We start from the raw sequence: 27,322 nt of genomic DNA, 5'->3' as shown, positions 1-27,322 counted from the left end.
AGAATGAAAAATAATTTATTTGGTAGACCCAGCATATATGTTCTCATACTAACAAAATGTGTATTTTGTTAAATTCTGAAAAATTAAGTTAAGGTAAATTCTGAATATAATGGTAAGATAAATCAGAACTAGACTATAACTTGGCTAATTGAATTTAAATTTTAAAAATTCCAAAAAAAAGAACTAGGCTATTAATAAAAATATTTTGGCCATCTTTTCTTTTTTTCCTTCCTGTTTCTTATATTATTTGAATAGATAAATAAATTAATGGATAGTGTTTTAGATATAATAAAATATTGATAAAGACCTTTATGTATTTGAATGTAAGAAAAAGATTTGTATCAACAATCAAAAGAGAAAGACTTGAAGCAACAGATAAGAATACCCTGCAGTTGTCTTTATGTTCCATTCCAAAGTTACTTTTCTTTCAGAATCCAGTCTTAGAAGTAATCCAATCACGATAAGCAGTCACTCGTGTATAAACACCTGGCTTTTTCTTTTTAGCGCATCCATTACCCCAGCTTACTATTCCAACGAGGTGCCAGATATTTCTAGAGTCCGGGTAAGCTAGAGGTCCACCAGAACCATTCTAGAAGAAGATAGGAAAACATGTTTCTTGTCCTGTCAAAGAATTTCATTTTATTGCTTCTCTGGACTTACCGAAAGTCCCTGGGCCCCGAAAATAGTCCACCCTCTTTTGGGCTCAGAACTGTGGAACTTGGGTTTATTCAAAACCCAGAGCAACTACAAACCAGAATATATTGCCTACAGCTGCCATATGTTGAATTGGGCAGAGTAGACTTTATAAAGAGTTCAGCCTTGACTATGGAGAAAATGATGTGGCTGTTGCATAATGAAGTCTGAGGAATGGGGGACGTGTGCACATGCTAGACCTCCTGCTGCATCTCTGGATAAGGAAGAGGCACCATTCTACTGTGCTGATTGCCCAAAAAACAGGGCCAAATTTATTTTATTACCAGGTAAGTGTTGTCCTTGGTATGTATTCCTAGACTGAAAACTCCATGAGAATAGGGATTTTGTTCACCAGTGCATTCCCAGCATCTAGCCTGGTGTCTGATACATAACTGGGAACAATAAATATCCATTATGTGGATCAAAATAAGCTACTCTATGGAAATCATTAACACACACACAAAAATTTGTGTTGATAAAAATTTCCATTTAATTGGTACTTTGGGATAAAATGATTTGATAATGTGTCTACACATACCTGACAAGCATCAGCTTTTCCTGACATAAATCCAGCACGTAGCATTTTATCAGTCACTGTGCCAGATAATGCATGTGGAGCATTGCAAACTTTGTTGTCGATAATCTTCAGAGAGGCTTGCTGAAGTATCACTGGAAGGGGACCTAAAGGCAATAAATTCTGTTTATTATGGGAATCTTAACCTTGATTGTTGAGACAAAGAACATCTATAGAATAAAGTAGATTTTTTTGGTCAGCAAGAGCCAGGCCAGTCCCAGCATAGATTGGTCCCTTTCTGGTGTTTACTGTAGCTGGCTGTCTCACACATAATTTCAACTTTTCCAATTCTTATAACCAGAGGTATTTTAGAAATTGAAGACAATTTGGCCCCTCCACTTGGTTTTCTTTTTGGTATATTTACTGGCTAATTCCATGAGAGAGTGATTGATTGATTATTTGATTGATTGTTTAAATAATTATTCCCATGAAGCTATTACCTTTCTACAGAAAAACTTACCACTCATATAAAGTGTTCCCCATCCTGTAACTACAACACTGACATTTTCTGAGAACTTCATTTTGCCTTCAGGAAGACAAATCCTACGAACATACTTTGTAAAAGAGACTTCTTCAGCAAGCTGCACAAGGGCAATATCATTATAAACTCCAACCCTGCTATAATTTTCATTAAAAATAATGTTTTGGACTTTCTGTGTCATATATGGTTTATTTACTACAGTTCCAAAGTTGACAATCCAATTGTCTGAATTATTTTTCCTGAAAGACACAATTTAATTAAAATACATGCAGTTTTTGAGCAACAACAGTGCTCATAATGGTCATTACCTCATAACAGTAAGGCATGGGGCTCCCAACCAACACTAGAAAACACCAAATTTTTATTTTTAAAGGTGTCTTTGGCACTGAGATGTTGCAAATAAAATAGTGCTAAGAACTATTATAGCTGTCATATTTCTGCAAAATCCTCCTAGCTAGAGCCACTGATGTCTTCTGCTATTAAAACCCCACCCGGTTTTTGAGCATTTGACTTGGGTAGGAGTCATATGAGCATCCTCAGTGGATGGGACCCAGAATCACTCTCATTGCCAAACACCCCAGATTCCAAGCGCCTGTGGAAGGCTCTGAACATCTTTTTTTGTTTTTTCTGGACATCTTTATATATAAAAAAATTGTCACTTGTTCTTACCTAATCACCCTGTTATGTTTACCAAGTCAGTGCATTTTGGCTTCTAATATAAATTTTCTGATCATTTCTCTAGTTCTCCAATGAAACTCTTTCTCAGTTTAGGACCTAACAACCTGTTTAACTTTTCTCACCTTCCCTCAAAATGTTAGGTGCTGTTTTTGTTTTTGTTTTGTTTTGTTTTTAATTTTCAAAACTTTGTGTAGTGGTAACACTCTTCAATCCTTCTCCCATTCTAAAACCTTCAGTGACTCCCCACACTCAATGTGTTTCTTAAACTCTACTCCCTTAGAATCAATTCAGGCTCCATCTCCTGAGATTTATATTTAAAAGGTCTGGTGTGAGGCTTAAGGATCCACACTTTTAACAAGTCCCCTGGGTAGTCCCCTATCTATGGACTACTTTTTGAAAATTGCTTCAAAGACAAATCCTGCAACCAGGCTTCGTAAAAGAGATTTTCTCAGAAAGTAAGCATCTTGTCAATTAGAAATGTGCCCAATCTATACATCAAATTTTCCCGAGTATATTTTCTAATGTTTCTTTTAACAAACCTTCAAATTGCTCTTTTTGTTTGCTGTCTACAGAATACAATGTGCGTTTTTCCACCTAAACACATCTGAAGAAAGTGGTTTTCCAAATCCAAAATACATGTTGTTCTTTCCCATCTACCCACCTCATCAATCAAATCTTTTATCTTTAGGGTCCAGTTGAATCTTACATCTTCATCCCTCAGCTGGATATGCTCTCCTTCTTCATCAAATTTTCACAGAACTTACTGTCTTGTATATGTGGCATCTACTACACTATGCTAACACCTTTAATATATCACATTTAAATTTTTTCAGTTAGGTAGTAAACACTTGGAGGACAAGTTAAATAAGCACATAGTAACTGGAATCAGACATACCTGGTGTCACATTCAACTTCTGTTAATTTAGTAGCTGTATGAACTTTGCCAAGTTATGTCACTTCTGAACCCTAATTTCCTCATCTTTAAATAGATTAAATTATACCTTCCATATGGAATTATTGTTATGATTAAATAAAATGATATAAATAAAACCCTTAATGTCAGGCCAAAGTAGCTATTTGGAAAACGTGAATTACTTCTATTCACCTTTTCCTCTTTGATAAATTTATTTTTTTTAAGATTTATTTATTAATTTTAGAGAGAGGGAGAGAGTGAATGTGCACAAACACGGTGGGGGGGGGCAGAGGGAGAGGGAGAGAGAAATTTAAGCAGACTCCGTGCTGAGCTCCATCCCACCCTGAGACCACAACCTGAGCAGAAACCAAGAGTAGGATGCTCAACCAACTGTGCCACCCAGGTGCCGTTCCTCTTTGACAAATTTAAATGCTTCTGCTGCCCTTCAGTTATGCAGGTAATTATAAATTTCATTTGACCTTGGTGAATGTTCACACATTTAGGTCAATCCCCACAGATGACCCAAAATAGGCCTGCACCCAGAATCCTACAGTTAGTCAGACTTTCACACTTACTCAGCAAAGCAGTGAGTTGCAGATAATAGCCATCGGCTGCTGATCAGAGATGCCCCACAATAGTGTTGACCTTTCCATTGCATGCTGGCTTGCCATGGTCATGCCCCCACCAGGGCATTCTTCCCATTCACAATTCGGTGGCCTGATATGATACTGTTGGCCGATCTTCCACAACCTGAAGAAAGGATTTTTTTATATAAGAGCAGCTATCTTTGATTATGCTTTATAAGAAATACATCTTAAAACATTACTTGAAACCCTTCAGTGATTGTCCAGCAGCTACTAAGCAATGCTGTGTCTTTCCTGGAATGTACTGTGATCATGGTACCCGACTCCATCTTGGTTTGGGTGACTTACTTATCTTCTTTTTCACTCTCGATCATCTTTCAACTTTTATTTTATCTATTTGTTATAATTCTCATCTCTCCAAGTAGATTGCAAATTCCTTGAAGGTGGAGACTTTACTTCATTATGTCTGTATCTTGCACAGAATATGAAATGCTATTTCTAAAGCCCCATGTGGATAATAGATACACCATAAGTGTCCATTGAGTGAATGAATGCATGGATGTATCTTGTGTGCAACATGATACTCTAAAGAAAATTCATTTAAAAGATACAGAACTATTTTTTATCTTATAATAAATGTATTTGATATAGCCTACTTTTATATTTTCTTATTATCTTAAGTTGTCTTTTTTCCCCTTCAATCTTTTTATTTTAACTTACTCAGTATGATATTTTTCACTCATGATTCCATTCTTTGAGATCAGTTTTCATTTCATACTTTGGACAACTCCTTACAAATGTTAAAATTCATAGGCCAGTGTTTTTCAAAAAGAAATTCCAGATATATATCTGGTATATCTAATAATTTTGAAAGACTACTTAATGGATTTCCAAATGATATATTTCAAGACACTTTTTAGACTAATGATAAGGAAATATTTGTGAATGTGTTATATTTATCATAGTTTCTAAACTTACAGTCGTTGGTAAGCATTTCAACATTAGCCTTGCTGATTTCTGAAATTAAAAAAAAAACCATAAAATTAATAAAATATCATCAAGCAATTATCTTCAGTCCAGGAATGAACATGCTAACTTTCTTAGCCCAATTACACCCAACATTTAATTATTCAGACTGGTTCACGTATCAGTTATCAGTCCTTCTCCCTCCTACTTATTATACTTTGACCATCTCTCCACATCTCTACCAGGTAGTATAGGAAAGGGGAAAAAGAAATAAAAAACAAAGCTTTCAATTTTGTGATAGTTGCAGTAAAATATTTACTGAGGTGAGAAGCTGACATTCTCACTAAAAGAGGGACTGGGCATTAATTATCTTTGGATTTCTTTCCTTATGATAATTCTCATCTCTCTGAAATAGAGTTATCTATAAAGAAAAAAAATTCTAATTAAAATTTTATTTCATTGGGCCTATCTCTTTAGAGTCATCTCATTACTATGACTGAATTATGAAATTTTGTGAATTTAACTTAAATTCAAGTCTCTTTTCTATTGGGAAGAGACTTTATTTTTATTTTTATTATTATTACTATTTTTTAAAGATTCACCCATTTATTAGAGAGAGAGAGAAACCGTGCAAGCAGGGGGAAGGGCAGAGGGAGAGGGGGAGGATCTCAAGCAAACTCCCCACTGAGCATGGAGCCCCATGCAGAGCTTGATCTCATGACCCTGAGACCATGACCTAAGTGAAACCAAGAGTCAGATGCTTAACCTACTGAGCCACACAGGTGTCCCTGGGAAGAGACTTTAGAGAGAAAGAGAAAGAGTAGGGAACTACAAGAAGACCCACCAACAAGTGCTGACTAAACCCCTAAGACATAGAGGGGCAGCCTTCTTTCCCTACAGCTACCCACAGAGCAATTGTATTGTTCTTTTGAGGAGCTCTACCTCAAACTCACTTCTCATGAGTGGTCCACTGGTGACAGGTATTCTGAGGCAAAGGAGCTATAACTGACAGTTGTCAGCCTTGACAGCCTTCAAGGACACTAGGATCAACTCTTAGTCTGGAAGAACCACAAAACTGGGCTCTGAACTACATGCTTATCACCTAACAGGTCTTTTAACAATCCAAATGAGAGTTTCAAGACCTTTGCAGGATCTTCAAGATCTTTACAGACTTCACTTTCTGTACTGGGTCAAAATCCTATCATTTTCTTCCCTTGTTTTCTAGGAAATGATTCTAGACAATTTTCTTCTTTGTTAGTATCACTTCCATTCTTCCACAAGAAGCAGTGAGAACTCCGTATCCCCAACTTCCTTCTTACCCAGCAGTCTCCACACTGAGTGATCAACTAAGCCCTAAACCTGTTTTCTATAATGAGATCCTCACAAGAGTAGAGGGAAGGGAGGAATAATGCTTCAGTTAGGGTCCTTCACCCCCCTTTTCATACATAAACATGAAGCCTTCCAAGCTCAAATGCATGCCCACACTTTAGCCCTCCTTCCTATCACTCTTCAAAGATTTTATGGCACTGCCCCTTTCATGTTAACTCATTGGTAGGAGTACCAGATGTTGAGAAGTATATTATTTTCCCAAAGCAAATTCCTGAAACTCCTGGTTTACTTTTTTTCTAGTACTTTTTTTTCCAAGTAGTCCAGAAACCTATGTAATAGAAAATAATGGAAATAAGTGAAATACCTATGAGTCTCATGGTAGTAGGGACTGCATTCCAGAATGCCATGCTGTCTTTCAGTATCTGATGTAAGATAACTTCAATTTCAGTCTTCATGTTATCCCTCTTTGCTGGAGGAAATTTGAATGTCAGCTGTAACTGTACACTTGAGCCATTGGGATCAGGACTAGAAACAACAGAAATGTTCTAGTGCTGTTTCTTGATTTTTGTAGACGTTTTGTGAACACATTGAATTTCCTATATTTTATTGTATTTCCTTTACATATATTAAAGAACAATACAGAGATATTGTCTCAGTACATATGAAGTGCAAGGGTCTCTGGATTTTTTGTTTTGTTTTGGAAGTTCAGAATTCCCCAAAATGGATATTGGCAATTACCAAAATACAAGTATCTTCTCCCTTTATCACTCATCCCCTGTGCTCCATGATACTCTCCTCCCTGCATCCCTCCTGACCACCACCATACTCAAGCATACTTCAAAGACCTATTTAGACAAATGTTATCTTAAATGACACTAAAATTCACTTTGCTTCACAGTCATTATAGTGATAGTGATTACTAAAGACACCAAAAGATTATTTTAGGAAAGGTATGGACAGAAGGGTATGGATGGGAGAAGAGAAGGCTAGTAAGTTAGTAGCAAAACAATCAGATGGGACTCTGTTTTTCACAGTTACAATTATCTTTCATCATAGTAGTCAGGACTGGCTGCTACCAACAACATTATAATTCCTCTTCAAGTGTGGTGATTACAGATTTGTACAGAACAGTTCCTACTCTGAACAGAAATTTGTTAATTGTAATGACAATTTATGGATCTTTCTTTCTTTCCTTCTTTTTTCCCCTTCTTTCCTTCTCTCTCTCTCTCTGTTTTTTCTATTGTTGTTATTTAAAACCATGGCTGATGTGACATATCATCTATCTCCCTTTCCATAAGATTCGGATTGAATTTGTACTTACAGAATTTTGGTGACCTGAGAGTTGATATATTCTTTATATTTACTAGAATTTTGAAAAGCATCGGACATCTGTCAAGAGAAAAAAACAAAGTAGCTACCATATCTGTTTCAATCAAATTCATTATGAAATTATTAACTCTTTGACTTAACTTTAGTCTCTATATTTTTGCTCAGATCTGTGCTGGCTTGTGAAGCTCCATTTTCACAACTATCATTGTATGTAATTCCAGAAATATGAAAATCACCTTGATAATAGAAAATCTTTCCTGTGAAACAAAGAAATACTCAAAGAATTTTAAAATAACAAGTAGCCTCAAGTCCCTCCATATCTTTCTCTCAAAATGAACATTTGACCCAGATTTTTAAGTAATCGGAGGGAGAAAGGAAGACGAAAGCAATGAAAGGTAGTGAATATCCACTCATTCTGGAAATGGCAACTACCCAGCATTCATGAAGTGATCCTCTTCCTTTCTTCATATGATAACAGATGTCACTGCCCCACTGAAGCCAGGTATATCCTCAGCATCCATCTCAAAACATTAATCCAGGCAGCCGCTAAAATCCACCTTAGTGTGCACTAGAGATGAAACCTCTTTTTCATATGTAATCTAAATTCTTAGCCTAGTGATTACCTAATTACTCTTTGTAAGCACTTCTGATACAGGAAACATTACAAACATTCCCCTTCACTTTCTGGATGATCTACATCCTCTTATAATTTTTCTTCTGCCTCATTGCCTATCAGCCTGCTTTGTACTTCTTGTAGTAATTCCTTGAGGAATACCCACTGCCTTTTCACTTCCCTCCAGCATGTGGTGTCTGGTGTTTGGTGAGCATCACAAGGTCTCACATTCCCCATTTCTTCCTGTCCCCAAATGTAAACTGCTTCGTCTAATATACTAGGCCACTGTAATTTAAAACAAGACAAGCTTAGAGGTAGTTCTTCCACATCATGCATGTACTTTTAAAAATAGGAATTAGCCATTTGCAATGATGTGGATGGAACTAGAGGGTATTATGCTAAGTGAAATAAGTCAATCAGAGAAAGACAATTATCATATGATCTCACTCTTACGTGGAATTTAAGAAACAAAACAGAGGATCTTAGGGGAAGAGAGTAAAAAATAAAACAAGATGAAACCAGAGAGGGAGACAAACCATAAGAGACTCTAATCATAGGAAACAAACTGAGGGTTGCTGGAGGGGAGGGGGGTGGAAGAATGGGGTAACTGGGTGATGGCCATTAAGGAGGGCAGGTGATGTAATGAGCACTGGGTATTATATAAGACTGATTAATTACAGACCTGTATCTCTGAAACCAATAACACATTATATGTTAATTAAATGAATTAAAATAAAAATTTTTTAAAAATAGGGCGCCTGGGTGGCTCAGTTGGTTAAGTGACTGCCTTCGGCTCAGGTCATGATCCTGGAGTCCCTGGATCGAGTCCCGCATCGGGCTCCCTGCTCAGCGGAGAGTCTGCTTCTCCCTCTCCCACTCCCCCTGCTTGTGTTCCCTCTCTCACTGTGTCTCTTTCTGTCAAATAAAATAAAATCTTAAAAAAAAAATTTTTTTTTAAATAAAATAAATAAAAATAGGAACTAATATGAAATAGTACCCTGTTTTGGTTAAGCAATTAGCCATTCATATATTTTGAGAACAATTGTGCTTTTGATTCATCTTAAAAAGTACCACAGAGTCTCTAAGGAATGCTAATAATAGACTGAAAAATGTGATCTCTGAGCTAAAATAATTCATTATCCTGGAAGTCAGGAATATCATTTCAATCTAAAATAAAAACTAGTTTCCCATCTTCCAATGGTCTCCTATATTTTTCCTTATGGCAACTGGTATATATGGAAAGCAAATGCTAGGTTCTATCTAATAAGTTACCTAAGGTCATTCTGAAAGAATAATGCATATGAGGTTAGAGGAACTAGTTTAAACGCTGCCACCAATTGGCTATGCCATGTTGGTATATCACTTTAGCCTTCTGCAATTTTTTTCACTAATCACAAAGACTAAATTGCAAAAATAAAGATCTTCTTTCTTATCATTTCATGTTTTTGATCTGTGAAGTCTATCATCAAATAGAAGAGCAAACAACTAGAATCTGCTAATTTTGTGTTACATCTAGTATGCTGAACTTGGGTATATATAGGTAGGCAGATTTTTTTTTTAGGAAACTATCTTATTTTATTTTTTATGCAGATTTTATTTATTTATTTGAGAGAGAGGGAGAGTGTGAGAGAGAGAACACAAGCAAGAGGGAGGGGCAGAGGGACAGGGAGAAGCAGGGACTTGATCCTAGGACCCTGGGATCAGGACCTGAGCTAACGGCAGACCCTTAACCATCTGAACCACCCAGGCAGATTAATTTGTCAAAAGTCATATCTGTTATGTCCATATTTAAAGAAACCATGATGTTTAGATATCTGACTCTAGTTATATTACTGGAAAATTAGATTGATTTGAGGTGCGATTTTTAAGTTTATTTTCCCTTGATTATTTTTATGAACTGAATTGTCCCCTTAGAATTCATATATTGAAGCCCAAACCCCTATGTGACTATATTTAGAGACATGGCCTTTAACAAGGTAATTAAGGTTAAATCAGATCATAAATCAGGTCATAGAATTAAATCAGAAACCAATAGGACTGGTAGCCTTATAGGAAGAGACATAAGAGACTGAGGCTTCCTTCTCTCTCCCATAAATTATACCCCTCCAACCCCATATGTCACAGAAAAAAAGGCCATGTGAGGCTATAGTGACTCTGCTGGCATGCTGATCTTGGACTTCCAGCCTTCAAAACTGTGAGAAAATAAATATTTGTTGTTTAAGACACCTAGTCTGTGGTATTCTGTTATGGCAGCTTGAGCTGAATAATACAATTATTTAGATAAATTGAATGGGAATCTATCTGTACCCTACACTGTGGTCTTTAAAATCATAATCAGTTTTACAGACATAGCAGTGTTCAGTATTTACATAGTAATCTGTCCACATCCCAAAGTTTATAATAAAATCTATCTTAAGATAGAAATATATTTTATTACCTCATAAAACATTGCTTTAGACCCAAGGATTGCAACACCATCTATGTATTAGAATAACTACAGAGCTTCTAAAAGGCATACATGGGCGGGTCTTACCCCAGTTCCACTGAAACAGAAAACCTAAGGGATGACACTTCTTTAGAAGAGCTCCACAGGTGATTCTGAGAGAAAGCAAGGGTTTAGCTCTACTAGATAAACTATCTGAAGGATTTTGCAATTGTTTGTAAATGTCTGTGTAAGCTTTTGGAAATAGTTTTGTTAAATAAAATAGTTAAGAAAGAGCTGAACCAGTCATTCTAGAATAATGATCCTTGTGGAATATTAATCTCTGAGTTAATCCAAGAAGTAGAAACTCAAAAATAATGTCTTAAAAACAATAGATATATTCAGACAGAGAAACTAATTTCATACCACTTGAATGAGAGATTACTCTAGGTGTCATCCAACTCAAGTTGCCCTTAGTATTATTAACAAAGACTGATTTCGTTCCTAAGTCAGAATCCTAGAGCAAACCCATCTTTCAGGCTGACTCCAGACGACCTTTACAACAGAGTTTTGAGTGCATATTTTTACTTCACAAGGAGCCCAGTTCAAATAACTTAATTTCAGGTAATATAAGCCCACCTAGCCTTGTATTTGAAATTGTACGTGGTTGACCATGTAGAGAAAGTCAAGGGCAAATTCTCATCCCACACATGTCCTGCTTGAGTGAGGATGTCTGCAGTTCTCCCTTTTGTACCACTCCGGTCCATGAATGCATTGTTTATCCAGAAGAAGGGACCTATTAAAATACAAATTGTATTTTGGAAGGATAGCTAATTAAGCTACTGGGCTTCTTCACAATGCTTGATTTGGTAAACTTGGAGCAAATTTCCTTAAAGGGAAATTATGTAATGGATGTTATTTTTTAATGATTAGAATCAAACAGAGGACAGAAGGATCCAGATTACAGAGAGTTCAGGGACAGACATGGCAGGCAAGAGACTGGACTGTAAGCATACATTACCCTTCTGAAGGAAAAGTTTTGAAATTTGAGACCAAGATGGTTAGAGAAAACATAGGACACTTGGGTGGCTCAGTTGGTTAAGTGCCTAACTCTTGGTTTCAGCTCGGGTCATGATCTCATGGGTGGTGAGATGAAGCCCTACTTAAGGCTCTGTGCTCAGCGGGGAGTCTTCTTGAAGATTCTCTCCCTCTGTCCCTCCCCCTATTTGCTCTCTCTCTCAAATAAATAAATCTTTAAAAAAAAAAAAAGATGGTTAGAGAAAACAAAGGAGAGACCAGGTTGAAGGAAAAGCTGGAATTGTCACAGTATTAGGAAAATCATCCTACACTTCATTATTGTATAGAGTAATATATTTCAGAGGAATAAAACAGAAAAACTTATGATAAAGTAGAATAATACACTTGAATGTTAAGGTCTGGGTTTATGCTCATCTATGACACTGAGGGCTGTGAATTGTGTAGGACTGTTGAATCACAGACCTGTACCTCTGAAACAAATAATACATTATATGTTAAAAAGAAGAAGAAGAAGATAGCAGGAAGGGGAAAATGAAGGGGGGGAATAGGAGGGGGAGATGAACCATGAGAGACTATGGACTCTGAGAAACAAACTGAGAGTTCTAGATGGGAGGGGGATGGGGGGTTGGGTTAACCTGGTGATGGGTATTAAAGAGAGCACGTAGTAAATGGAGCACTGGGTGTTACATGCAAACAACGAATCATGGAACACTAAATCAAAAACTAATGATGTAATGTATGAGGATTAACATAACATAATAAAATAAATTTTTTTTAAATGTAAAAAAAAAGCCTATAATAATAAGCACTTGACTTTTCTCAATCTTGATTTTTTGCATGTGAAAACAAAGATAGTAGTAAAACCTACCCTCTCTAGTTCAAAGGATTATTGTGAGGATCAAGTGGAATAATGGAAGTCAAATTTCTTTGAAAACACTAAATAGCTACACAAATTTAAGGTTTTATTTTCCTGAAAGGTAAAAAAAAATTGGAAAACCGAGCTTTCTGAAAATAGTGTTAACAAAAATTTTAAAAATAAGATCAAATTTATATAAACATACAGTCACTTCTACTATCTACTATTAGATGAGACATTTGTGTGGATGAAAGACCTCAATGTGAGACAGGAATCCATCAAAATCCTCTTTGACCTTAGCTGCAGCAACTTCTTGCTAGACATGTCTTCAAAGGCAAGGGAAACAAAAGCAAACATGAACTATTGGGACCTCATCAAGAGAAAAAGCTTTTGCATAGCAAAGGAAACAGTCAACAAAACTAAAAGACAACCTACGGAATGGGAGAAGATATTTGCAAATGTCTTATCAGATAAAGGGCTTATATCCAAAATCTATACAGAATTTATCAAACTCAACACCCAAAAACCAGAAAATCCAGTCAAGAAAAGGGCAGAAGGCATGAACAGACATTTCTCCAAAGAAGACATACAAATGGCCAACAGACACATGAAAAAATGCTCAATATCACTCAGCATCAGAGAAATACAAATCAAAATTACAATAAGATACCACCTCATAGTGGTCAGAATGGCTAAAATTAACAACTCAGGAAACAACAGATGTTGGCAAATGCAGAGAAAGGGGAATCCTCTTACACTGTTGGTGGGAATGCAAACTGGTGCAGCCACTCTGGAAGAAAGTATGCAAGTTCTTCAAAAAGTTAAAAATAGAGCTACCCTACAACCCAGCAATTGTACCATTAGGTATTTATCCAAAGGATACAAACATAGTGATTTGTAGGGACACATGAACCCCAAAGTTTATAGCAGCAATGTGCACAATAGCCAAAATATGGAAAGAGCCCAGATGTCCATCAACCAATGAATGCATAAAGAAGAGGTGGTATATATATGAGGGAATATGACTCAGTCATCAAAAAGAATGAAATCTTGCCATTTGCAATGACATGGATGGAAGTAGAGGGTATTACCTTAAGAGAAATAAGTCAGTCAGAGAAAGACAAATATCAAAGATTTCACTCATATGTGCAATTTAAAAAATAAAACAGATGAATATAGGGGAAGGAAAGAAAAAATAAGACAAAAACAGAGAGAGAGACGAAACATGAGTCTCTTAACTATAGGAAACAAACTGAGGGTTACTGGAGAGGAGGTGGGTGGGGGATGGGATAACAGGGTGATAGGCATTAAGGAGGGCACTTGATGTAATGAGCACTGGGTGTTATATGCAACTGATGAATCACTAAATTATCTCTGAAACTAATAATACACTGTATGTTAATTAAATTGAATTAAATTTTTAAGAAAAGATGAGACATTTATGGATTACCCATTGCTATTTAGCAATTATATCTTAACAACCAGAATTGAGGGGCGCCTGGGTGGCTCAGTCGTTAAGCGTCTGCCTTTGGCTCAGGTCATGATCCCAGGGTCCTGGGACCGAGCCCCACATCGGGCTCCCTGCTCGGCAGGAGGCCTGCTTCTCCTCTCCTGGTCCCCCGCTTGTGTTCCCTCTCTGGCTGTCTCTCTCTCTGTCAAGTAAATAAAATCTTTAAAAAAAAATAAACCAACCAGAATTGAGCCAGTAAGAGTAGGAGTTTCCAAATTTTTAGGTACATTTACTAAAAGATATAACAATTCAACTACTAACCTACTGCATAAGCTCCTTTATTGACAATGCATTTGGGCCTCAAAATACTGAACTTTTCAGTCTTGCCCATCCTCTCATTGTTGGTAATATAAGTTACAGAGTGGCTCAAGGAGGCATTTGATTCAAAAAAATTTATAAACTTTGGTATTAAATAATAGAAAATTGTTATGTTGAAATAACATAGTAAATAGATGAGAAAATTTCCATGAAGAAATTTAATATTCATGTTGTTTCTTATCAATATCTAAAAATAAAAGGAGATTTAGTAGTAGGGATGAAAGTGAAAAATAGACAATACTGACCAACTGCCAGAAAATGAACAAGGAGACCAACAGTTACTCCCAAGATAGTTGTCACTCCAAGAAAAATAAGAATCACCATCCATACTGGCCAAGATCTTCTCTGGGAGGATATGCCATACCTATGAAAGGAAAAAAAAAATGGATCAAATCAGATGATAGACATTCTAAATGTACCTGGCTCTCCTTCAACTCATTCAACATAATTTATGATTTGTGATTAGGTCCCTATGTTAGCATGAAACATAGAAGCCTTAAACATCTCAAAGAGGATAGACCCTAATGCTCATTCATTAAACAAATCATATGTAAGTGCTGTGTTAGCTTCCGGGAATATAGCAGTGAGCAAGATTCACATGGTTTCTCTGAAGAGAAATCAATTTGCTCTTTTTATTTATCTAAAGCAGGTTACAAAACACTAGTTGTGGTCTAATTGTATTTTTGACTGTAGTCATATCATGTACATGGACATATATAGATTTATAAACAAATATATAATATTAACGATTTATAAGTTTTAATTAAATGTGGAAGGAAATATCATGATACCAACTGCAGTTATCCCATGTTATGAGATTATAGGTAGATTTTTTTCTTTTTTGTTTACTTTTTTCTTAACTATATTTTCTGATGTTTCTACTATAAACATGGATTATTTGTATCACATAAATTAAGAGACAAGTAAGTTTCATCGTCAAAGCCGATCAATTAGATGACAAATAATCAGAAAATATAGTGACTTGGCATCATCCAAATGGAGTGGTCTAGGGTTACAATTAGGTCTTATGGCTACCCTCGGTCTAATCTATATATATAAAATTTGGACACTAGTTATCTATCCTGCATATTTTGAAGGACATGATGTCATGAGATTGCTGATTTCGAGGAAGAGCTATAACAAACACACAAAATTCTGATTTCAGGGGCGCCTGGGTGGCTCAGTCAGTTAAGCGGCTGCCTTAGGTTCAGGTCATGATACCAGGGTCCTGGGAACAAGCCCCACATTGGGCTCTCTGCTCAGTGGGGAGCCTGCTTCTCCCGCTCCCTTTACCCCTCCTCCCCTGCTCATGCTCATTCTCTCTCTCTCTCTCAAATAAATAAATAAAATCTTAAAAAAAAATCTGATTTCAAATTTAAAAATAGCCTTAGCTGTTTCTTCAATCTTCCATATTCTGCATCATCCTAAACAGAACTTGTAAAACAGAGGAGTTTGTAATCAGGGGATATATTTGGCACATTAGATATTCCCTATGAATATGAGAATCTTTTCATTTTGATCCCTCTAAGACCAATTTATTTTTAGGTAGAGAAGTTCTTTTAAAAAACAAATATTACCTTATGACCCAACTGTGTAACTCCACCCGCTCTCTGCTCTGTTCTCTATTCTTAATCCTACCTCTTTATACCACTTTGATGACTTGTTAATCAGTGTTTCCCAGAACCAAAATTATTTGTCAAAGCTCTTCAAAGAAAGTCCCTATTTCAGATGCATTCCATGTATGTTTCCATACTGGAATCCTGCTGTTTAATCTCATCCTCAGAGCAAAAATCTATTCAGGTATTGTGTTTCTTACACTAGGTGAATGACACTTTAAAAGGAGTATGCAATTAAGGTAATTAATAGCTATTTAGAACCTTATGACTATCTGATAATAAGTCTCTTCTAATAACTAGAAATGTTTACTGTGATATTGAGGTCTCAAATTTTTTTGGATTAGCCAGTTGCAACTTAGTCTGGTAGCTTAGTCTTTCTGAGACACTCAAATTAATTTGAGGGACTTTAACATTATGTAGCCTGAATAGTGACTCTAAAGTAGCTGAAATGGTTTCTATACAAGTAATCAACACATTATAGTTTATAAAATATATTTCACTGAAAGCTCCTTTTAGAAGCTCTGGGAAGTGCTAGAGAATACATTTTGTTGACTATAGCACTGATGGTTTTTTTCCCTTCATTATGGATTTCTTCCTATCATGAACAATTAAGGAGATACTTTTATATCTAAAACATCACAGCGGTTTATATTTTATTCACCCCTTCCTCTAGTAAATGTGATGCATGGACTCGAGGAATTGATTATATTTTTGAATAATAGCTGAAATTATTTAAATGATGTTCTAAATATTTAAAAAGTTCCATTCCTGAAACAATTTACTTTCTCATTTACCAAATTAATTTTGGCCTTTTTAAAAAAAAAGAAACAGAAATCTGCATTCCAGAATAAACTCATTTAACAAAGAAAACAGGTTAAAAATTAATCTTCAATGAATTTAATCAACTCCATATACTTAATTAAACTATAACTGCCTCATTTTTGTATTGAATCTAATTCAAGTAAGGTCTTATCACTATTCTGGCATAATCAAACATTCCCCTTAATCAAATTACAATAATAATGTCAATAAAAATAATGGTAACTGCATGATTCACAATTTTAAAGCATCAATCTCACTATAATTTATCCCCACAGTCCATACCAGGTATTATTTCCTAGATTAGATTTTCTTATAACCACCTTCTGATATTGCATTAGCAGTTAACCTACAAAGCATTACAATAATTGTAATTTTCATTTATTAGAATTTAATTTACAGACCATTTGAATTAGATGCACCTGAATTCTGTTACATAGTGAAGAGTATTAAAGCTAGATTCCAGTGCAAAATTCCCCAAATTTTATAAAGAAAACCCTTTTTTTTCCCATAGAAGACTTTAAGTCAGGGAAAGAGTCGTGAATAAGGAACAGAGAAATTAATGATCAAATGAGTTGAATGGCTTCCACTTTTAACTTTCCCCTGGAATTCTGGAAAAGCAGAGAGCCTACAGAGGGAATTCATTTGAACATCTATGAAGTTTTGAGGACCCTCTGCAGTCTGCCAGCTGCCAATTCAGGACCTGGATTATAAGGACATTATTCCAAAAATCTATAATGGAATTTATATTTTTATTTTCAAGAAAACATTTTCATATTAGAAAATATTATTTCAATTACATTGCTAGAGAACAAAAATGGTAGTGTTCTTATAAAAAAAAAGTAAGCAAAATTTTGTTGGAATTGGATTCTTTTTTTCCAACTTCCTGAAACTTTCCCAGAGACTTTTCAGAGCCTTTGGACCTCAGATACAATAGCATGTTTTTTAGCAGTGTACAGAAATAAAAATATAAATTATAGAAAGCAAGCAGTTAACAAAAAGCTAGAAGATATTCTAAGAACTTGCTAGGTTTTGTAGACTTAATTTCCCAAATAAAATCCCATTTACCTGTACATAATATTCTGATTGCTGTGATGTTGTCAGGGACAATGATGGTGATGATGATGATGATGGTGGTGACAATGATAGAGATAATTAAAATAAGGGCCTTCTGGTGTAGCTTTTAAGGATATCAATATTTCCCAGGTTTATGTGCTACACCCAGTGTTGATTGGTTTGTTTTTATGGGCTGGATGAAATGTAGAGAACAAATATAATGAAACTTGTCTGACTAGTATTAATGACTACTATATTTCTATGGTTTCAATATAGGAGTCATCAAGGGAATCATAAACTTCCTTGACTTGGCTATTTAAAAAAAAATAATAGCCTACTCCTAGATTGGTCACCTAGAAGGTATACCCAGGAAACAGTTTTGTGGTAAACTGGGATAATCCTAACTTTGTGTTTAACCAGTTCCATTATACTGGCTTATTCTTCCTCAGTTGACATCAGCTATAGGCAGAAGTTTCTGACAAATGGTTTTTCACAAAGTATCAATTTTAATATAACTAATATTGCCATCATTCTGATGTAAATAAAATTGTATTTCATTGTGATTTACATTTAAATTTCCCTAATTACCAGTGAGAATAATTATCATTCTGATTCTAGGTTTCCTCTTCTGAGAATTCTGTTCATATATCTAGCTTATTTTTTTCTATTAGGTTATTTATCTTTTTTTCTTATGGATATATGTGAGTTTTCTATATATACTGGATATTGCAATTCCATCCTAACAAGAAGTATAAAGCTTAACAGACTATGAAATCAGCAACTCTTTTTTTGGATCCATAACAGAGGGGAGAACACAGAGCAAACAACTGCCCCAAATACTGGAGAGATAGACAAGAGAATACAGTTAATACAGTGAGTCAAGACTCACTGTATTCTTAAGTCTTAACTGAGTCAAGACTCAAGAACAGAAACCATCAGAGCAGAACCAGTGTCAGGAAAGGAAAACCTAAAGTGTTATTGATAAACTGCTGGAGATTTGGTACGGATAACTCTGAGAGTTAAAAACTCCAGAGGGACCCAGTCATAGGGGGAAGCCCAAAGTATTGTGAGACTTACCTCCAGAAATTCAACCAGATTCCCACAGTAAATATTGAAGGAAAAGTCCATTTGGGTTTCTGGCAGGGAGACAGAAAAGGGAACATTTTGAAATATTCCAGAGCACTCTCTTCTCTTAACAAGGCCTGCCCTAGGAGACAACTAGTTAATCAAAGCCTAACATTCTGGGGTATTAACAGAACCTAACTGACCTGGGAAAGGGAAATACCCAACCTCAGGTCATTCTTCCATCCTGAGAACAGGGGGTAAAAAAACTGAGAAACACTTGTGAAGTTCATAGTCTAGAGGCATAGACTCACTAAAAGAGTAGACTTAATCATCAGACTATAGAACACTCCTTCTCCCTACACCTTACCACCACGTTACTAAAGGCCTGTTTATAGTAGTTCTGTTTACCTAGTACATCACGCCCAGCTATCAGGGACAATTTGCAAGACATACCAAAGGGCAAAAAAACAAAAGAAAAAAAAAAACCCTCAATTTGGAGAGACAGAGCAAGCATCAGAACCAGACATGGCAGGGATGTTGGAATTATTACACCAGGAATTTAAAACAACGATGATTGATATGCTGACAGCTTTAATGGATAAAGTAGACAGCATGCAAGAATAGATGGGAAATGTAAGTAGAGAGATGGAAATCCTACAAAAGAACCAAAATGCTACAGATTAAAAAAAAAAAAAAACCCTCAATAACACTGTAACAGAAATGAAGAATGTCTTTGAAGGGACATAACAACACTTAATGTGTATGTACCTAACTATAGTGTCAAACCACATGAGGCAAAAAGCGATAGAACTGCAAGGAAAAATAGATGAGTCTGTCACCATAGTTGGAGACATACATAGAGACACATCTGTATCAGAATTGGACAGATCCAGCAGGTGGAAAATCAGTAAGAACATAGTTGAATTTAACACCATCAATCATCTGAATATAATTGATATCTATAGACTTCTTCATCCAACAATAGAATACAAATTCTTCTCAAGATCACATGGAATTTTCATCAAGAGAGACTACATTCTGGATCACAAAATGCACTTTGACAAATTTAAAAGAATAGAAATCATACATTGTCAGCTCTCATGCCACAGTGAAATTAAATTAGAAATAGCAATAACAGAAAGATACCTGGAAATCCCAACTTATGTGGAGGTTAAATAACATGCTTCTAAATAACATCAGTCATTTCTCTCAAGAGAAATTTTAAGATATTTTGAACTAAATGAAAACAAAAATACAACTTATCAAAATTTGGGGGATGCAGTGAATAGAAGGAAATTTATAGCATTGAACGCATATACAGTTGACCCTTGAACAACAAGGGGCTTAGGGGTGTTGACTCCCCCGTGGAGTTGAAAATGTGCATATAACTTGAACCCCCAAAACTTAACTACTAATAGCCTAATGTTGACTGGAAGCCTTACTGAGAACATAAACAGTTAATACATATTTGGTATGTTATCTATATTACATACCATGTTCCTACAATAAAGTAAGCTAGAGAAAAAAATATTATTATTAAGAAAATTTTAAGGAAGAGAATATACATTTACACTACTGTAAAAAATCTGTAAGTGGACCTGTGCAATTCAAACCTGTGGTTGTTCAAGGATCAACTGTATTTGATTTTTCTGTCCTATTGTAAATGGTATTATTCTTTAAATTTCATGTTATACATGTTGCTGGCATATAGAAATAAAATTGATTTTTGTATATTGACCTTCTTTCCAGAAAACTTATTTGATTTATTTTTTTTAATTTGAACATTCTTTTGAATATTTATCATATACCTACATCATCAAGTCATCTGCAAATAAGAATAGAATTACTACCTCTTTTCCATTGCTTACATTTTTTATTTTGTTTTGGTTGATTGTTGACTGATTCATTGTTTCAGCCTTGTGTCCTAGAACGCTAGTACATTGCTGAAAAAAAATGACGATAGCAGGCATCCTTCCTTTGTTCTCAATTTCAGGGAGAGGTTTTCAGTGTTTCAATAGGATGTTTGCTGTCACTTTATCAGATTAAGGAAGTTATCTTCTGTTTTTAGTTTGATGTATTTTATAATAAAGGAACTTTGAATTTGATCAAATGCTTTTTTTGGCATAATTGAGATAAATCATACCTCTTTTCTACCTTTATTTTGATCAATGTTGTAAGTCACATTGATTGATATTTAAATATTGAACCAACTCTGTATTTCTGGAATAATCGCAACTTGATTGTAATTTATTATACATTTTATGTATCACTGGGTTTCATATGCTGGTTTGTTTAGGATTTTTGCCTCCATGCTTTGGAGACAGGATGGCACAATTTTCCTGTCTTTTAATATCATTGTTAAGTTTTGTAATCAAAGTTATGTTGGCCTTATAAAACAAGGTGGGAAATAACTATCTTATTGCAAATAAGTTTTAAAATTTATATGAAGTAAAGAAATTCCTAGAAAAGAAAAGAACCTTAAGTTGCCAAAACTGACATAATCACCACTATAAGAATTACTACCTGCCTTTTCAAGTATACTACATTTTGGATTTTGCATAAACTTGAAATAAACTTTCCATCTTACCAACTCACTGAGATTCAGGAATCTTGAAATAGCTAATAGTAGAAATATCATTTGTAACAAATACAAATGTTATATAATATTTACTATCAACTTATAGTTTTAAAACAAAACTTAAAGATTTGAAAGTATTTATATTAAATATCAATCCTCTCATATGCATCTCTTCTTCCTTTTGATTTGCTTCTAGTATCAGAAATAGAAACTGTGGACTGGTGTCCAGCTTTCCATGGATGAACAGCATTGCTGCTGAAACAGGATAAACCTTTCTCCCATTTTGAACAAGGCCTAAAATTTCAGTACTCATGCCATTTTTCTCTTCTCAGCCCCATAATCACAAAAGTCCTGTCAGTTCTTAAAGGAAGAGCAAGGATGTCATGTTATATTTATTGTCTTGTTGAATCATTCTTTAAATGACTGAGTTATAGAATGTACATTTGTTCCAAGGACACTCCCAGAGACATCATGTCCTAGCTTCAATTCAACCATGAAGTCTCAATGTCAGCCTGGATAAGAATTATTCAAATGCTTTGCAGCAACTGGAATTACCCACCCATGATGGTACTTCCTCCTCCTGGGTATTTTTTGGGTATTTTCCCCAAAAGCTTTATCTTGTTATTTGCATCTATATCCATTTATTTTCAAAGTCCTTCAAAACCATCTTAAGGCTTTCTACTGAATTTTCTACAAAAACTCTGGCCCATAGTAATTTTATTATTTTTTGTGATAAAATTTCACATACTGAGGTAGTAACAACTAATTATTAATTACTATTCTATTATTAATTACTATTCTATTTGTGCCATATCTATTTTCCCAAGTAGATTATAAAGTCCTGAAGTATAGGGTTTATGTCTTATACTAATTTTTCATACATTCCAGATTTTTTTTTTTTTTGAAAGCAAGTGAGAGAGAGTATGGGCAGAGGGGCAGATGGAAAGGGAGAGAGAGAATCTTAAGCAGGCTCCACACGGAACATGGAGCCTGATGGGAAGCTCAATCTCATAACCCGGAGATCGTGACCTGAGCTGAAGAGTCTGACACTGAACTGACTGAGCGACGCAGGCATCCCAATTCCAGATTCTGAATAAACACTTACAGGTTGTCTGATTCTTACAACATGGAACAGAAAGCAAGAACTTCTTTCTTTCTATTGCTTGTTCATTCCTACATAGTATTTGGTTCTTCTTAATACCATTTTCTTTTGCATTTGCAGTAATATTTTGGGTTAGCTTAGCTGGTGAACTAACAGAGATCTTTTTTAATTACAGCAAAATTAGAAGTTCAGTTTTACCAATAAAGCCCATATGATCAAGCTGTAGGGAATTGTTTCATATTTATCAAACTCATGAGACATACATTTCTGGCCAAGATGTCATTTAGTTAACAGAATGGAAGCCACCCTATTTCTTGTGTATAAAATCTATAACTAGGAAACTAGCTACATATTCTCAAGAAAACTGTGTAACCTAGTCAATAGGCCTCTTACTCAATAAGCAATGTATATGTATCAAAATTAAATATTCTAATACTTGACTGCCTACTTCCTGTAAGTTCTCTAGAGTAAAACATCATTTCTTGTGCATTGGTAATTCTTGCTGCTGAAAATACAATTTAATTATATAATCTGTTCCTATGGAGGAAAATTGAGGGAAAATTGACATGCCTTGCCAGCCCTTGTTATATAGTGAACTGAAGCCCAACATTACTAAAAAGATAAGAGACCAAACTGCTGTTCAATGAGTTTCAGTCTTCTTGTAAGATGAATTACTAAGAGAACTTACAAGTGAAACTGTGGCAGTGTTATAACTAGTGTCCATGGAATTTTGATATATCATAAAATGAGAGAAATATAAGAACAGAGATGATACAGTTTATTTTTTTACCCGAGAAAAATTGATATTTAAAATCATTTATCTCTGAGTCTGACATCAATTTTAGGTTAAAAACAAAATCCAGAATAAATTATTGAAATTTTGCCTTGGGCAAATCTAAAAATTGGAAATAATCATTGCTTGAAGCCTATGTGTTGTCAGATTAACTCTATATCCCCCTTAGATTAGAAGATTAGGGCAATGTGATAGAGTTATGCAGAAGTACTGCTATTCTCATCATCATCTTAATAATTATTATTATCATCATTCATATAATAAAAATAATAGCTGCCACTTACCAAAGGTATACCAGCAGCCTTATATCATCACTTCCAATGTTTTTATATATACCATTTCATATTAAAATTTTCAACAATTCTAGAAGTACTGTCATTCTCATTTACAAGTGAAGAAATTGAACTTGACAGAGTTTAGGTGTGCCTGGGTGGCTCAGTTGGTTAAGCATCTGCCTTCGGCTCAGGTCATGATCTCAGGGTCCTGGGATCGAGCCCTGCATCAGGCTCTGCACTCAGTGAGGAGTCTGCTTTACCCTCTCTCTCTGCCCCTCCCTCCCACTCATGTGCTCTCTCTCTATCTCAAGTAAATAAATAAATCTTTAAAAAATAGTCTTGAACTTCACAGAGTTTAAATTACTTGTCAAAGATTACATAGATCGTGAGAGTAAAATCAAGACTAATTTTTTTAAATAAATGGGACTGGAATTTCCAGTAATGATGGACTAAGCAATTTAGACCAACACTTCTGATAATTATAGTAAGAAAGATGAATGAAACATATAGTTAAAATTATTTTGAAGAGATCATAGACCTAACAAGACAATGAAGAATTCCAGGGCCAAGATCTAGGTGAAGATAAACCCAAAGAAGTTAGTCTCTTATTTGGAGCTGCTGTTTTTGAAAAACGGATGCTGGGAATCTTAAAAGCTGAAGAGGGCATCTGACAGTATCAAGGAAACAAGGTCAAAAATGGAATCCAGGATCTGCTATGGGTAAGAGTGGTTGGTACCTTCACCATGATTGGAGTTGGACTTTTGAAAGGCAACATCTTAAGTGTAAATATATGCTTTATGCCTAAAATTTGATATCTTTATGGAAAAAAAAAGATATTCCTACTTTAGGGAGATCATAAATCTTAATGTAAAGGGTAAAATAATAATAATCCTCCAGAAGGTAATTTAGGAAAAGATCTTTATGATCTTGAAGAAAGCAGTCTTTACACAAGTACACAAAAAGTATTAACCATAAAAGAAGAAAAATGATAAATTAGACCACATTTAGAACTCCTATTTATCAAAAGAGCCATTAAGAATGTGAAAGGCAGCCATAGAATGGAAAATACCTTTGCAGTGCATTTTTCTGACAAAAAAAAACTTATATGCAGAATAGATAAAGCACTGCCATAAGTCAATTTTTTAAGAAGGCAGACATCCCAATAGAAAAAAAAACTTAGCGACACTTCAGAAAAAAATAAGATATATAAATGTCCATAATCATATGAAAAGATGTTCAACTTCATTAGTCATCAAGGAAATGGAAATTAAAACCAGTATATATTGATCATTTTGGCTTAAGTTAAAAAAAACAAGTAATAGGGTTGGTGGGGACGAGGAGCTATTAAGTAACTGCTGATGGAAGTGTAAATTGGTGTAGCCACTTTGGGAAATGGCTTGGCAGTTTCTACTAAAGCAGAATTTGTGCATGCCTTTTAACCCAGCAATTTCATTCCTATTCTAAACCCACCACAAACGACATATGCATGTGCACCAAAACCATGTACAAGAACATTCCCAGCAACAGCATTCACCATAGCTCCAAAGTGTAAACAACCCAAATGTCCATCAACAACAGAATGGCTACATACTTGTGGTATTTTCATACAATAAAACATTCTACAGTACTTCAAGTAAAAGAACTTCAGGTACATGCAGAAGCATAGATGACTCTCACAAGTGAAAGAATCAGACACAAAATAATATGTACTATCCATTTCTGTAATATTCAAACACTTAGATCTAAATTATAAAGTTAGAAGGTCCAGGATAGTGTTTGCCTTTTGGAGGAAAAGGCACATTGCTTAGGGGAAAATTTTTTGGAGGGGGTGGGTGCGATGTAGCTTCTGCATGCTGGCTGTGCACTCTTTCTTGATTAGGTGGTAATTACATGAGTGTTGGCTTTGTGACAATTCATTGATCTATACATTTGTCTTCAGTATTCTTTTCTGTGTGTGTTATACTCCACAGCAAATTTCTGGAAAAAGAATAATATGTAAGTTATTAAAAAAAGGAATTATTTCTGTATGAAAGCAAAATAAAGAGCCTGTCAACAATATGTACTGAAAATTTACTATACTGCACAGCACCTTATAAGGTACTGTGGAGGTAGATATAAAAGATAGAGAAAAGAATTTATCTGCCACCTAAAAAGATTACATGTGGTAAAAGAAATCAAATATGTTTTTAACACATGTAAATATTATAATAACTAAATGACTTTTTCCAAGAAAACTGACATGTCCAAGAGATAACATATTCCAATGCACTTTTCAAATGGAGTTTTCATAAAAAGAAAATGAGTATTCATTATTTCCTTATTAACAAAACATAAAATTTAAACATGCTGTTGATGGTCAAACCTCTATTCTCAATCTTTATAGCTGTAAATATATTTATGTGATAAATTTGATTTTGTTCATACAATTAAACATTTTAAATTTCTCCTTAGTAGTAAGTACTTCCCAAGTATTGTAGAAAGAACTACTCAGATTATAGATACTATACATTTTATTATAGTTTGCAATATATTTTCAGCTTTCTGAAAATGTGAGTATTTCATACTACTTCACAAGTTTTGTTTTGTTTTTTTGAAGAGTGCTTTCACAAATGGCAATTGAGTTCTCTTCTTATATAAGTTTTTTCCAACATAGATATCCTAATTGTGCTCCCAGAATTATTTCACTTGAAGAGGTAAATTTTCATTCCTGGTTTAAACTCTGATTTCCATCTGGAGTCCTACCTACATATTTCTTTTTGGAAAAAAAGTCCGTTTTTAAATGGCACATTGAGTACAATTTATTTAGTCCTGTCCTCATATTTATTTTTAAATATAAGATTACTCTTTGTAGGCACTGTAGCTAATTTAAACAATAAAAATAAGACAAAACTAATAAATTCATATGGTATATGTAACTAATAACAATTACAAAAGAAATTATTCTTCCCCACATGATTCGGATAAGGATTCAACTCAGTTTTTCTGGATATTTTCCTCATTTGGTTCTTATATTCTTGGAGAGCCTCCCACTTCTTTCTCCTTAACCCAATTCTCACAGACCTTTCACCATAAATTGCCTTGGAAGCCATCATGTTTAATCCCCTCTTGCCCTTTATACCTGTTCGCTTCACTCATCTCAGGAACCTCTAAACTCCCAGCTCAGGCTTGTCCCATTCTCTAATATGAGTCCTTCTCATTCCTTTCTCCAACTCTCTAAAAAGACTGCTTGGTTGTTCTTTGGAAGTCACAGTATGATTTCTGCAAAATCTTCATGAATCTCTTCTCCAAACATCATCTTCTTGCTCTAACTGGAACCTGACTTTCCTCCAGCATAAAGATTTCTTCGCCACCATTTATTTTTTTATTTTTATTTTTTGAAATTTTTTTTTTATTTATAATTTATTTTTTTTTCTTCTTATGTTAATCTCCATACATTACATCATTAGTTTTGGATGAAGTGTTCCATGATTCATTGTTTGTGCATAACACCCAGTGCTCCATGCAGAATGTGCCCTCCTCAATACCCACCACCAGGCTAACCCATCCTCCCACCCCCCTCCCCTCTAGAACCCTCAGTTGGTTTTTCAGAGTCCATTGTCTCTCATGGTTCGTCTACCCCTCCGATTTCCCCCGCTTCATTCTTCCCCTCCCGCTACCTTCTTCTTCTTCTTTTTTTTTTTCTTAACATATATTGCATTATTTGTTTCAGAGGTA

The 27,322-nt window shown here is 35.0% G+C and overlaps 1 protein-coding gene across 1 annotated transcript; it reads right to left on the bottom strand.

Moving 5' to 3' along the window:
- Positions 1 to 427: 427 nt before the first annotated feature.
- On the bottom strand, positions 428 to 17,860 carry LOC102732345 (transmembrane serine protease 11B). The gene is given in 10 exon segments (XM_081813151.1): positions 428 to 589; positions 1,232 to 1,374; positions 1,728 to 1,987; positions 3,915 to 4,089; positions 4,902 to 4,940; positions 6,583 to 6,743; positions 7,540 to 7,607; positions 7,689 to 7,804; positions 14,550 to 14,668; positions 17,808 to 17,860. Coding segments are annotated over 10 exon segments (1,251 nt in total). The 5' UTR covers positions 17,816 to 17,860.
- Between the last annotated feature and the right edge of the window lie 9,462 nt (positions 17,861 to 27,322).

The sequence above is a fragment of the Leptonychotes weddellii genome, chromosome 2 (assembly GCF_054177405.1).
Source record: "Leptonychotes weddellii isolate Sample4059 chromosome 2, ASM5417740v2, whole genome shotgun sequence".
In the NCBI taxonomy this organism is placed as follows: Eukaryota; Metazoa; Chordata; class Mammalia; order Carnivora; family Phocidae; genus Leptonychotes; species Leptonychotes weddellii.
This window is presented reverse-complemented; position numbering and strand designations above follow the sequence as displayed.